This window comes from Artibeus jamaicensis, unplaced genomic scaffold (genome assembly GCF_021234435.1).
Source record: "Artibeus jamaicensis isolate MK-2021 breed Jamaican fruit bat unplaced genomic scaffold, CSHL_Jam_final scaffold_1964, whole genome shotgun sequence".
Taxonomy (NCBI): Eukaryota; Metazoa; Chordata; class Mammalia; order Chiroptera; family Phyllostomidae; genus Artibeus; species Artibeus jamaicensis.
The window spans coordinates 9,648,555-9,663,095 of NW_026522030.1; the positions used below are offsets into that span (position 1 = coordinate 9,648,555).

Genomic DNA, 14,541 nt, shown 5'->3' on the forward strand with positions numbered 1-14,541 from the left:
AATTGTATTCTTTTCTGTACCTCTCAGGCATTAAAACTCAACTCAAAATATGTTTAAAATGTACTAAGCAAATATACCCATTTCACATGTCAAACACATTCTCCCATCTTAACTGTCAGCCATAACTAGTTGCCATTTAAACAGAAAGCAAAACAAAGCCTGTGCCTTAATTACGCTGGTCAGCCAAGGCATGAAGTTCAAAGAAATTCGATGAAAACCTTCTTGCAAATCTAAACCTGCCTCTTCAACTACATTTACTTAATAAATTTATTCAGCATTCCAAGGCCAAGAGATTCAAGTTCACGGCTATGATGGCTTTGCATTCCCTTGCTGTCTTTTCATTGTAGACCTACGATCTCGTCAATGACTCTTTTCCATTGGTTCACAGGGCAACGCTGAACGTTTCTGTCAGGGGAATGGGCAGTGGAGTGGAGGGGTAGCAACGTGCAAAAGTAAGTCAAGCCGCACTTCACAGTCCCCAAAATGATACTGAGGACACAGTCACAATGTGACTACCATGTCTTTATAAACCAGTTTTGTAATTTAAAAATTTGATTCTGGACTTTTACTAAAGGAAGACACCAAGCCACTAAAAGGGCCAAAAACTGTAGCTGAGATTAATAATTACGTGAGACTAGAGCACAAGATGACCAACTCTGGAATGGCAAACATTTTGTTTAGAAACTAGTTGATTACTGAGTTTATTTGCATTTTGTGTTCCCCCTGCAAATAATTATAAATTAGAAAGCAAATCTTTCGGTTTTTGGTAGCAGTACTGACCCATGCTGACATTTTCTTAAAGTGATGTTAGCTCACGTGTCAAATAAATGAATGTTCACATTTTCATGGAATTTTATGTGAACTCATTTTATGAAAAGAGTCAAGTGTATTTAACCAGATGTGGGTTAATTCACATGACTTTATTCCGGTATGTGACCCATCGGATTCCTCTGCCAAAAGGCAGTGTGTTTCTAGAAATCCATCAATGGGGAAAGCATTTAAATATTTTTTTCTTAATAATCCTGGGGGAGTCATTAAATTTTCAAACTAAAAAGGGCCTTTTAAATAATCTAGTCTAAGCAACCTTTCAGGTGCTCGAGCTGGACCAGATGGGAGTACGTCAAGACAAGTAAGATTTACCCTGGCTGGTGTAGCTCAGTGGATTGAGTGCGGTTCTGTGAACCAGAGAATCTCGGTTCAATTCCCAGTCAGGGCACATGCCTGGGTTGCAGGCCAGTTCCCTGCAGGCCAGTTCCCAGCAGGGGACGCACAAAAGGCAACCATACATTGATGTTTCTCTCCCTCTCTCCTTCCCTTCCCCTCTATAGATAAATAAATAAAATCTTAAAAAAAAAAAGACAAGTAAGATGTATTCATCTTGCTAAATGAGTAAACGGGGCTAGGAGAGGTAAGGTGACCTGCCCAGTATCATAAATTAATTTGGTGGCAGAGTTGTCACTGGGACTCTAAGTACTTGAGTCATCTGGGATAGATTAACCAGTTGATTTCATGTGTATAGAAATATCAAGTCTTTTAAGAAATGTTATATGGTTAAAAGTCAATGGAGGACCTATGATCTTTTGGTTCTCAAAGAGTCATATAAACATCATATAGAAAAATATTTTTAAAAAACATTGAGTAACATCTGAAGTCACAGAAAGACATCATTGGCCATTCCTGATAATAGCATTTTTATCCCAACTGTATGTGACCAAAAAGCGTGTGTGTGTTCAGGGAGGAGAATAGGGAATGAAAAGGACACAAGTCTGCCTGCCTAGGAAATGGGAAGGAATCGTTTCAATCTGCAGCAGGTTTAAATCAAACTACAATGTCAGTGCTTACTCTCACTTCTCTCTCTGAAATGCAAGATAATACAGAGCTGTACTTGAATCCTGTTATTTTCCATGGTTTTCTTTTTCTTTTTTCTTTCTAATTATGAAATAAGCAATACAAGTTCTTTGCAAAAATATTAAAAGCACAAATAAGCAAAAAGAAAAAATAGTTCTAAGCCCACCACTCAGGCATAAAAACTCTTGCTATTTTGATATACTGTATTATGTGGGTTTTTTTTTCTCATAGGCGTATAAAAAATACAAATATTTTTGGGGAAAAATAATGCTCACACGAAGCATCCTGATTTGAAAGATCCCTATAGAATAGTTATTAAGTTATTAAATATATTGCTACCTGTATCCATCATATTTCAGGGAAGCCTGTTCAGGTCGGAAGGATTCCCTAGGCTGGTGTTCCTCAAAGGGCAGCCCCAGGGCCAGCAGCCTCAATGGCTCCTGGGATCCTGCTAGAAACGTAGAACCTCAGGCCGCACCCCCAATCCCACCAAATCAAAATCGCTATTTTTAGCAAGGTCCCTAGATGATTCCTATGCACATTACAGTTTGGGAAGCAGTGCCCTGGGCCTGTGGTTTTTAGGCTTCTGCACGTTGGAAGACCCTGGGGAGCTTTGGAAAATCCCTTGACCGGTCTGCATCCTGTATCAGTTAGGTCAGACCTCTGAGGGCGGGACCCCACATGGCTGTGTTTTTGAAGCCCAGGAGATTCCAGGTACAGCCACTGTTCACACCCATGGTTCCAGTGCTCCCCAGGCTATAAGAAGCCCAAAGAAGTCAGCTAGCATCTCACCTGGTGGCTCTCAATTCTGAGTGAGCATTAGAACCATTTGGGGAACTTTTCCAAAGAAAAATACCAAAAGCACGGCCACAGTAGAGATGCTTATTCATAAGGTCTGGGACAGGGCCCTCGGCATAAAGCTTCCAAGGAAACTGTAATGTGCAGCGCAGGCTGAGAATCACTGGCCCAGACCACCCCTCTGCCCTCACCGAGCTCATAAAATTAAGGCTCAAACCCATTTTTTCAGATTCTAGAGAGGATGACCCTGCTGTCCTCCTGCATGCCCCTGTCAGTAACGTTTCTTATGGGTGCACAGCCAGGATCTGTGACGACACGGAAACTTGCCATGGGTGTGTGGGGTCCATGGGGGGCGGGGAAAGGGTTCCTCTCCCGAATTTTCAGCTGTGCCCGCCACTCCCTTGTTCTTCATCCTTTCCTATATTTCCCCTTCTAATAATTTCACCTTTTATCTCTCTTTACACGCAGTATACCCTTGATCTAATTATTTCACCTCACTTTTCTTCGACTGTGAAATGAGATAATGTCAGAGTTGTTGTAAGGATGTAGCTGTAGCCAAAAAGCAAACAAAAGCCACCACCCAGTTAAATTTAAACTTCAGATTAAAAGCAATTCTTAATATAAATACTCCATGCAATATTTGAAGCATACTTATTCTAAAATTTTCTTTGGCATTTAACTGATATCCAGATTTAACTTGATAGTCTGTATTTTATCTGGTCAACCATAGATGTAAGAAATAAATTTGATAAAGTCTGGAAACTCCTTGGTCATGGAAAACACAAATGACAATTCCTTTGTTTTACCCCCTGCCCATCCAAACCCCCAGCTCTGTTAACAACAAAAGGTGGCAACATCCATACAGACAGCTAGAGTCCGTTGGGAAAAAATAGCAATCTCTAACTGCCTGCGTGTGCTACTGTAAAACTTAGGCGTGCTGAGAGTTTTTCACCTTCAATGCGTATCATTGTGCTTCACACATGAATAGGCTATAATGGTGCATTGCGTGCCTTTAGGAGTCATAGCAGAAGGAGAAAAGAGAATTGGGTGAAGTATTTAACATGAGGCGTTTTTCTTCTACTTTGCAGAGGCCAGTTGCCAGGCCCCCCTTGCATTCCTGAACGGGAGAGCGGAGGTCGGAAACACCAGCACTGGGCCCCGCCTGCTGTTTTCCTGCAACAGGGGCTACAGCCTGGAAGGGTCGCCCGAGGCGCATTGCACTGAACACGGGACCTGGAGCCACCCAGCTCCTCACTGCAAACGTGTGTGTTGACTCTGAGAGGCTGCTTTAGTCAGTGTCATGATTAGTTCCCCAAATGTCTAAATTACAGAGGAGGGTGCTCCTCTGATAAATGATACTGGCCCAGAGAAAGCCATCTGTGTGTATCCAAACCAAATACTATGCGGTCTTTGAAACACCTACTTGTATTGTCTAAAATATCTCAGCTGAGAATCAGCTTTCGTGAGATTCCTTGGCTTGAATACGACGAGTTTAAGGTGCTAAGGGAAACTGCAACTTAATGAAAAAGATTTGACATAAATTGTATGTATAATGCATTCGGGGCTGCAAAATGGGTGAAGGAAGAAAATATGTTTAATGGTCAATATTCATAAGTATGTATAAATAGAGTACATGAAGGTAATTAGCTATTAACCACTGGCACGAAAACCATATTCATGAGCAAGGTTTCAACGGAGAGGGCTCCGGTTACTGTTGAAGAGCTGTAATGCAGTGGCCAGGCCTACAGGACTCAGCTGGGGACCTCCTCCCTCGCAAAGACTTCCTTTGTGCCCGCTGAGAATCAAAAGCATTGTAATTGCTTGAAATATGTGTTGATGCACATGTCACTGTAAAAAATCCTTCCACTGTCACCGCCTGTGTTTCCTGTAGACCTAGAAAAAGGAACCCATTTCTGTTCATGAGACTTGCAGAGTCTGCAGTTTAGGTTCTGCTACCCTGTGTCTGGCAGTGCGGGTGTGAAGTCATGCTCAGCTCATTTCAGTCAGGTTCGCCTGATGACCCTCTGGCTCACCCTGCTCGGCGATGCTCAGTAAAAGGAAGTCAAGTGACAGTGGAAGCATTTACTCCACGTTCTCAAATACTCTTCAAACGTTAAGGGGATGTTTGGTACACTCCTTGGTTTCTAGCATGGCTTTTGTTTCCTGGGTGCTGATCAACAAGCAGTCTGAAAACTGCTGTAGGCCGTGAGCAGACAGTTATTGAATTGCCGTCTTGGAGGGTGAGGACCCTGTGTTAGTGGTTGAATAATGTGGTGCTTTCAGGCCTTATCTAATTTGATCCTCCCAGATACTTTCACAAGTCTGTGTTTGATGTTCGAAGTTCTATCCTTTTAAGCCTCATATGATTGTCACTTAGAAGCCAGCTCCTTCAGGGCTCACAGTCTGCCTCCCAAGAAATAAAGGAGGAAAAGAGAGACAACATCAGTAAGCGTTTTTTTTTTCTTTTAACAGCAAATCCATGCCCCGTCCCTTTTGTCATCCCCGAAAACGCTCTGCTTTCTGAAAAGGAGTTTTACGTTGACCAGAATGTGTCTATCAAGTGCAGAGAAGGCTTCCTGCTCCAGGGCCAAGGTGTCATTACCTGCAACCCCGACGAGACGTGGACACGGACAAGCGCCAGATGCGAAAGTAAGCCGGCCACTGGAGTCCAGTTAACTGCCTTAGTTCAGAATTTGTGAGACTGTTTTCAATCAGGTCACTTGACTGCAGATGTTTCGGTCTCTGCTTTATCATGCTTATCAGCATCTATGTTGATAGTTGGAAAAATTCTTTCAAAAGACCTTTGAATTCCAAACATTTCTTTCTTTTCTGTGGAAAGAAAAGTTTCCACAGCCAGGCTGAAACCTACCGGACCAGGATGCACTTGAGCAGATTTTTGAGATGTGCTCTTCTGAGATTAAATCTTTTGTTGTTAAATCTACAATACAGGGTTTTCCCCACATGGTCGAATCCCCGAGCTCTCTTTTCATCAGCTATGAGTGCTTTGCAATACAAAAATCATTCCACAGTGGTCCTCACATTGGAGCCTGCTGAGAACCACCTAGAGGGCTTCTTACGAACTGATTGCTGCCCCTGCCCCCCAGGGGCCTCAAGTTCCTGGTTCAGTAGGTCTTGGATGAGGCCTGAGAGTTTGCATTCCTAACAAGTTCCCAGGTGGAGCTCATGGCGATACTGCAGGTGCTGGACCCACAATTTGAGGAGCTTGGGGCCAGCTCCATGGTGATGAACAACATGCAGTCTGCAGCATCTTCTGCTGCCTCCTTACAACTCTTGACAGTTTCTGCACTTAGAGCATCCCCCCCGCCCAACATCCTGCCCTCTGCCTGCCTTGTAGTCCAAGGCAGCTCCCTCTACAGCAATCAGTTAACAAATGTTCAGAGTCCAACCAGACGCAAACACTGGGCCACGTAGTATAAGAACCTACCATGCTTACAATGGCCTCCCTCCTGGGGACACTTGCCCTCCAGTTAAGGAGATAAGAGATGTGGGTACAAAGCCCACAGGAACTATAGACCCAGAGGAGACCTGGCTTTGAATTCGATCCTCAAAACTTTCTGCCTCTAAATGTATGCTAGTTCCCTAACTTCCCTGAACCTCAGGGTTCTCGTGTCAAGTAACAGTAGCAATTGCCTACTTACAAGTCCTTTTTTTAAAGAATAAGTGAATTTATATATTTAGAATAAGTGTGGTAAGAGACACACCAATGCCACAAGTCCTTGGATTTCCCACTGGCAGCCTCCTGTGGCCTTGGAATTTTTAAGGGACTCCAGGAAAGTGTATTGCGAGAGGCCTGATTCTGCCCCGACATCCTCACATCCGTCAGTCAGGGCACCGGAAGAAAGAGCGGGAGAGACAAGCATTTATCACAAGTGCCCTTTCGGTGCCTGCTTCATCATCCCTCAGTGTTCCTGAGAGGATGGGGCTGCCTTGGAGAGGAGACCATTCCTGCTACTGCTCGTTATCCTCAGTCTCTTTCTGTATTTTCTATTAGACCAAAAGCCTTTGGCTTGGAACACAATGTCTTGCCTGACGAACCTGAGTAGCCACTTTCCTCATTCTTTTCACCTCCTGTTATGTAGTCCTATAAATCAAGGATTAAAATTTAATATCCATGAGAATCACCCAGGGAAACTATGTAAGATGCAGCCTCATTGGCTAGAAAATGCAGAAATTTGCATTTTCAATAAGAAGCCAAGGCGATCCCCATGTGGGTGGTCTGAAGTCCGGGCTTTGATAACCACTGATAACCACTCGTGTAGACCTCCCACCCCCTCTCCCGGACCCTGCCGCATGCTGCCGCCCCCCCCAGCCTGCAAGCTCTTTCTCTCCAACCCACTCAAACTCCACAGCCCAGTCCAAAAGCCACTTTCACTGGGATTCAGACCCTCACAATCCTAACGGTAATTAGTTGCATTCAACTCAGTAATGGTAATTTATATGACATTACCAATGGACACTCAATTGAACTAATTCAGACTAGTTACTCATTTTTCCTATGGCACAGTTTCTGATATGCAGTAGATGTTAATACATATTTGATAGCCAACTGATTGAATTAATATTTTTATCCACCTGGGAAGGAAAAAATTTTAAAAGATGGTGCAAATTGATCATCCCCTCTGAAAAGTTCTGAACAGCATCATGACCACTAAGTGACCTTCAGGAGCCAGTTGGTGAAGATGCATTTGAGTTAGACTTATGTGAACTAAATAGTGATGAGAGTCCTGATTCGACTCCAGTCCTGGTCTTGTGAGCCACCCCAGAGTAGCTGTAGTTCTCTCAAGGCCTGTCATAAAATTCTCAAAGCAAAATCAGTTATAAACATTTTTATTGAAATGTATAATACATGTTGCATTTAAAAGATAGGACTATCATTCAATCTAACACATTCCAAAAGCAGAGACTCACTGCTTTACAGTCTTGAAACAAGGGAAGCTAATATGAAGCCTTGAATGTTACAAACCTCATCAAGGACTGTAAACTTAGTATCTATAGGCTGGAGACAATGTTCATTCATTTGCTCGTTTTTTCAAATATGTATTGAGCACCCATCGCATGTCTGGCACTGCTGTGGGCACTGATAAAATGGCCCTGATGGAATATGCAGTACCGCAATTAATGATTTTTATTCTAAAATAAGGGACGGCAAGTAATCCTCATGGTTTTCTTCTTTCTTCTAATTCGATAAGTGACTAGCATCGAAGTTATCTTGCAGCCACGTCGTTCACGAATTACGAGACCTTATTCCTGGTCTCCTACAGATGCCTTGAGTAGAAGACAACTCAGCTTCAACCTTTGAAACAGACAAAAAACGTTTGATCTTGCACATCAAATTTTTCTAGACAGCAGCGATTTATGCTTCCAGTTCCAGCATCTCTTAAACATTTATAGGTGAAAAGGTTGCATATATATATTTTTTTTCTCTTCAAATTAATTCAGTCTTAGAGATGAGACTGTTCTTTTACATCCATGCACTGTTAGTAGTACAGGCTTAATTGTTTTTGTTTGTTTGTTTGTTTTCCTACAGAAATCTCATGCGGTCCACCAAGACACGTACAAAACGCAATTGCTCGAGGTGTCCATTATCAGTACGGGGACATGATCACCTACTCGTGTTACAGTGGGTACATGCTAGAGGGCTCCTTCAGGAGTGTCTGCCTGGAGAGTGGAAATTGGACATCGCCTCCTGTGTGCAGAGGTTAGGAAACATTTCTTAGTGAAATCCCAGGGGAAAATATAGGGAAGTCTGGTGTGGACAACCACCAGTATGCATGCTATTTCATTTTTCCTTGTCTTTACATTTTAACATCTGCATCATTTTCCTTAACTTTGTGGGTCTGAGCTTTGAAAGCTTGCACACAGCACTTTGGCCCAGAGCACAGCCCCTTCCTGAGCCAATCACCATTCCTCAGACAAGTCTTCTCTCCCAATCTCAGGTGTATTCTCAGCTGCTAAGGGGAACTGAGTCACGTCTGGACCATGAGGGCACCTCTTGGGCACTCAGATGTTTTAGCACAGATTTCAGTTCTACCCATGTGTCTTAGGCAGGCCCCCGCCCCACAGGGGCTGGAGCAGCCAACCAATAGACAGAGTGTGAAACAAGAGGTACCCCCGCAGCCCCAGGGAAGCACCGCCCTACCCCCATGGTCGCCCTGGCTGTGCTAGGGTTGGCGGCCAGCACTGCGTGTTCACAAGGGCACTGCTGTCTCTATTCGCTGGATGGAATTTTCAAACCCAAGAATGACTTCCGTGTGTGCGTTCAATAAAATTTGGGGATAATAAAGAGGTTCTAGGCTTGAAATTCTGCAAAATGGAAAGAGATCATGAGGCATTCTAGTATGGCCTTCTGAAACTTACACTTTACTGCTAATTATTTCACAAGTCGTAATAACTGTCCCATTCATTCTACAAAGTCTTACTGAAAGTCAGAAACTATGTTAGTGAAGAAGACAGACAGCTCCAAAGAACTAAGAGAATAATCAAGTTGTCAGATGGGCCATCCATGTGGCCCCACAGGCAATGGTCAGATGTGGATTTGGGCTGAAAACGCCAGAGTCTTTAATGACTTGTGGGGACAGGGAGAACTAAGGTCCACTGAGCCTCAAAAGTGGCAAAGGCCATTGCAGGACAAAGGAGAATGATTGTCTGGGAGCAACAGTGAGATAAGAGATCACCAGCACAGGAGATGTAAGAAATTGCAGCCTTCTCCTACGAGGGCTGCGGAAGAGGTGGCATCCTCAAGGACTAGCCCAGGACTCAGTGAAAGTGAGTGAAAGGAAAGTCATGCGGTGGTGGTTTGCTCTTGGTTCTTCTCCTGAATTAAGATACCGCAGGCAGTGGCAGCAGCAAAGAGCTCTTTGAGTGCGCTGGTCATCAAAGGCCACCTTTGGAAGGGCGTTGGCTAACCTGCCAAAGGGGCACGCCCCTGGTCCAGACCAAAAGGGACTATTCTTTGTATAAACCACCCTTTCTCCTCCTGCCCCGAGTCTCTACGTTGCTAGAGCCTCAATACTCGTGCTGTCAGAAAGATCCAGTCTTGGTTGTGACCCTCCTGGGCCCCTCGTGGTCACCCCCAACCAAACCCTGAGATTCAGTTTTGTTTCTCTTTCTTAAAGCTTAAGCAATGTGACTGAGCAATCCTATTTTCTGACGCCCACCCTTCCGTAATTCCTTAGATGTATGACCATCCCGCCTCTTTTACAGCTGTCTGCCGATTCCCGTGTCAAAACGGAGGCATCTGCCAGCGCCCCAATGCTTGTTCCTGTCCAGACGGCTGGATGGGGCGCCTCTGCGAAGAACGTGAGTCCATCCTCAAATCTCCCTTTGAGTCCTGATCATTTGCCTGGAAGCCGCCAACTCCGAGTTGCTAGGGACTGGCTTTACTGGAGGCAGGAATTCATCTGCGTATCCTCTAGGAGGCCAGACCAGGCAGCTGGGGCTGATCTGTGTATGTCGGTCAATCACAGGAGATACTAGAATAGATCCATCAAGGCCGTCTCCACGTGCCTCCCACACAGGTTTCTCAGGATCCTCTCAGAAAGGAGCTTGTAGTAAAGGCTTTCCCAGCCTCTGTCTTCCCTCAACTCAAGTCTATTCATGTCCTGTGCCATCCGCTGCTACAGCTGTAAATTCATGGTGTTGCCTAACATTGTACTTTGCAGCTCACCATGCACTCTCTCTTGCTATTTCCAATGAAGGGAATACAGAAAGTGGGCACTCCTATCTCTACACAAATTAATATATATTGATGTATTGTTAATAGCATATATCAATATATTGTCTATATGAATGTAGATTTATTATATAAATTTATGTATTACTGTTAATAAATGGATGTATTGAATGTGAATTAATATAGAATTTTGGTTCTCAGTAATAATACATTTCAAGTTGAACTTCCAGGAGACTGTGAATAAGTGGTTTTAAATGTTTTTTTTTTAATGTCTAAACCACACTTTAAAAAAGTACATTGAGCATAAAATGATCCCACCTTTCTTTGGGAGCGCCATTGGGAATAAAAGGATCTCACGTTTCTTTGGGAGTGGCGTACATAAATCACGCTGAGCCATAATGTCCTGGCCATTGGTCTACAGCAGTTTTTTTCTAAGGCAGACATTTTGTGAGATTCTAAAACTATTTTAAGTTGTAACTATTTTCACTAATCTAGAAAGGAAAATGTAAGATGGCAATAAGTTCAGGCCACTGACAACTCACTGAAGCAAGTATTCTCATGGGGATGAAGAAAGAGGAGAAATTACATTTTTCCTTCCTCTTTCCCCTAATCACTCCTTCCCACTTAGGGCTGCCGCGCTTGACCTGCTGTAATGGCAAAGGTCTAGAGACTCGGGGACATTTACCCTGGGGTACGCTAACAACCGGCCCTGCTGAGCTCACCGAGTGTGTACCCGCCCTCCCGGATTAGACCAGGGCTGCCCAGGCTTTCGCGTGCACCCGGGTCACCTGGGAGATCTTGTTAAATGCGGGCTGTGATGGTGACCTGAGACTTTGCCTTTCTAGCCAACTCCGAGGTAATGCCAATGTTTTGGTTTGAGAACCACGCTTTGAGTAGCAAGCCAAGAGACAGTCTCACTCCTTTCAAACAGACTTACGCCTCTTTGAACCGCTCAGTAATTTCTAGTCAGAGGAATGATTACCATGGAGAGTGTAGGACAGGCCTGATTCAATCACCACCAGGCCTCAGCTCCAAGGAAATAAAGAGTGAGTTTCCCCCTCACTGCTGATGCGTTGCCCACAGCCCACAGGGTAGCTTATCTGACTCCCACTCTCACATTTAATTCATGACAAGAAGAGAACCCCATGGCAGCCGAACCCTCTTAGAGCATTTTATGTAATCTGTGATGTAACCTGAAACTGTAATAAATGGAGGACATTCTGCTTACTTTGTGAAGGGAAAGCAAAGCACTTAGCAGATAATTGATTACAGTACGTCCTCTCCAAAAGAGTGAACTTGGCATTGGTCATTGCAGCAGGCTAAGGGGCCAGAGTTACTTTCTTCATTGTGTTTTCCCAACGATACCGACCTATAAACAGAACCCATACAGGAGGATTCGCATCCAAGTTTATATTCCTCCTGGAAAATATTTTTCAAACACATGGACATATATGAGTGTGTGTGTGTTCATCAAATCTCTTTTCACCTCTTTCCAGCCATATGCATTCTTCCCTGTTTGAACGGCGGTCGCTGTGTGGCCCCTTATCAGTGCAGCTGCCCACCTGGCTGGACAGGGTCCCGCTGTCACACAGGTAGGCCTCCTCTAGTGCTTTGTCATCTTGGTGACTGGGCTCCGTGGAGGCACCGTTCAGGGTTGTGCGGGAGAGAAGGGCATCCAAGTGGGCTGAGCTGTGGGCCATCTTCATGTCGTCTGCTCTGTTTTGCGGAAATTAGAGAAAAACATTATGCAGAGGTTTAGAAGAATTTTTTTTTTGAGTGCCAAGTTCGAGATGCTGGATTATATCTTGTGAGCAACAGAAGCCACTGAAGGGTTTTAAGCAGGAAAACCATGTAATCAGATTTTCTTTTAGAAAATGATTTTGACAGCAGTATGGAGAAATGGCAGAAAACAAGACTTATGATAGGGAGACCAGTGAGGACGTTATTAAAGCAGAATTGGCAAAAGGTAATAAAGTCTGGAAAAATGATCATCCAAAAGGTAGATTTGAGAGAAGTTGGGGAGGTGAGTCAATGCTACTTGGTTATGGGTTTTATTGTGAGAGTAAAGGTCTCCAAAGAGCAGACACTGGTATTTCCAGTTTGGGTCCCTGAAGAAATGATGGTGCCATTTACTGGGACAGAGACCCAAGCAAGAGCAGCAGGTTTGAGGTCTGGAGACGGAGTTAAGTGTTGACATGCTTTGGGGGGCTTTGAATAGACAAGGGGGAAGTCTGACCGGCTGGCGGGTGATGCTTTAGGTTCCCAGGAGCTCCATCTAGATTGAAGGTCGTCATGGGAAAACATTCACGGGGGGACAGAAGGCTGCGGAAGGCACACGGCATAAGAAGGTGGCTCAGAATGGAACATCGAGGGCCCCCAGGTTATAGGGATGGAGGAAGATTTTACACTTTTAGACAGGGAAGGGAAATTAATAACCAATTTGTTAGTACAGTCAGGCACCATGAAATCATCATGCTTCTGAAAGGGAGCAATATTTTTCTTATATTAGCAAGCAGAATTTATGGAGAGTTGGTTTGAGATTACTGGGTTTTATGTTTGCTATTTTTAAGCCTGCTTTATTCCATAATTTTCTTTTTATGGTATTACAAATACATTCATTCTGTTGGCCTGCTCTTACTCGTAACTCACTGAGAGAGCTGCCCAAGGGCCTAGGCTAATGTTTCATTTCTTGTCCTCTGTCGTTCGACCCAGTGCTTATCAAGTGCCTGGTTCTTGCTGGCATTGTCCCCATACCATGTGAATGAATGATTAAAGAAGTAACATTTATTCATATCTCACTGAAGATGAGCTGTTCGTTGGGGGAAACTTACCCTTCTTTCCAAACTAAAATGAGGCTAAAATAAGGCCTGAAATGTTTCTCATTTTCAGACCTCTCTCAACAAGCATTTTATTTTTCTTCCAGTAGGGGGTTCTCCTTACTCTTTGAGATGTTAAACTTGCTGGCGTTAGGTCTTTATCAGTTTTTATCATCCTTAGGTTCTTTAAGAAATAGATTTGTGCAAAAATGAAGAGTTTGGTGATGAGACTCTGGATTTGTGAAAAAGATGCTTTTCTAGTAAATCTTCGGGTGTTCGCTCAGGGTTTCATCTGTGGCTAATTTTTAACTCTATTTCAGGTTCCATAATTCCAATTAAAGCCAGTAAAAATCATGAAATATATGTTCTAACAAACACAATGGATTTTGAATCATCTGTCATTTTAGATAACCCAGGTGCCTGATTTATTGTCATACATGTTGACGTCCAATGTAATGACTCAGTTCACTGGAGTTCAGTGCTTGGCTCCCTGGAGAGATTTACAGTCCAGCTGAGGTGTATAGTCACTGTGCAAAATAGTATGTCAAATTAGTTACATAAACAAAAATATAAAGAGAGAAACCACTGGACTCATATTGAAATCTGTCAGCAAAGATGTCAATACATAGTTAGAACTTAACCTGGGACTTAAATATGAAAATGGACCAGACTGGAAGGAAAAAGGGAGGTGGGACCACCTAATGACCTGAGGTCAAGCAAAGTGGCTGAAATGCACCATGCAAACAGACTGTGAGGGGTGCTGGTGGCTGGAGCAGAAAACAGAGTCAAATGTTATTTACTTGTGTTTATGGACATCTTCGGAATCGCCAAGTACTAATTAAACAAATGCATGAACTTTTCATCCCAGCTGTTTGCCAGTCCCCCTGCTTGAATGGTGGAAAATGCGTCAGACCAAACCGATGCCATTGTCCCTTGGCTTGGATCGGCCCTGACTGTTCCAGGTAAGACAGCCACACGCTAATGTTTCCCTACAATGTAAAGAGATCGGAAGTCAAGTCACATTGTTCAAGACCCAGAAGGTATCGTTAGTGCACGTGAGCATTTGGCATCCAAAAACACCCTTTCTGGGGTACACTCTCTAAATTTGAACTGCAGCCAATGCAACAAAATATCTGTTAAGGGCTGATACATAAAACTGGTATCTCAAAAAAATGAATAATCTTGTGCTCACTTTGGCAACACATATGCTGAAATTGGAATAATACAGAGCAGATTAGCTTACCCCACACAAGGATGACACAAATTTGTGAAGCATTCCATATTTTTCCACAAAATGGATTAAACAGATAAATTAACTGCCTTCTTAAATAGAAGGTTGTATTCTTTATATTCAAGGATGTAAAATAGATAATAAACTCAATGCAT

General features: G+C 43.5%; 1 protein-coding gene and 1 non-coding gene across 2 annotated transcripts in view; both read left to right on the top strand.

Annotated features, from left to right (window-relative positions):
- The window catches only part of SVEP1 (sushi, von Willebrand factor type A, EGF and pentraxin domain containing 1), a 162,162-nt gene that overhangs the window by 142,077 nt on the left and 5,544 nt on the right, over positions 1 to 14,541 (top strand). The window contains exons 41-47 of the mRNA XM_053656411.1: positions 389 to 452; positions 3,735 to 3,908; positions 5,119 to 5,295; positions 8,195 to 8,365; positions 9,871 to 9,966; positions 11,836 to 11,931; positions 14,024 to 14,117. Of these exons, the coding sequence (XP_053512386.1) occupies positions 389 to 452; positions 3,735 to 3,908; positions 5,119 to 5,295; positions 8,195 to 8,365; positions 9,871 to 9,966; positions 11,836 to 11,931; positions 14,024 to 14,117 (872 nt within the window). The remainder of the gene's footprint in view (positions 1 to 388; positions 453 to 3,734; positions 3,909 to 5,118; positions 5,296 to 8,194; positions 8,366 to 9,870; positions 9,967 to 11,835; positions 11,932 to 14,023; positions 14,118 to 14,541) is intronic.
- On the top strand, positions 14,340 to 14,442 carry LOC119054805 (U6 spliceosomal RNA). Its single transcript, XR_005083582.1, has one exon. It is a non-coding gene; the product is annotated as a U6 spliceosomal RNA (small nuclear RNA).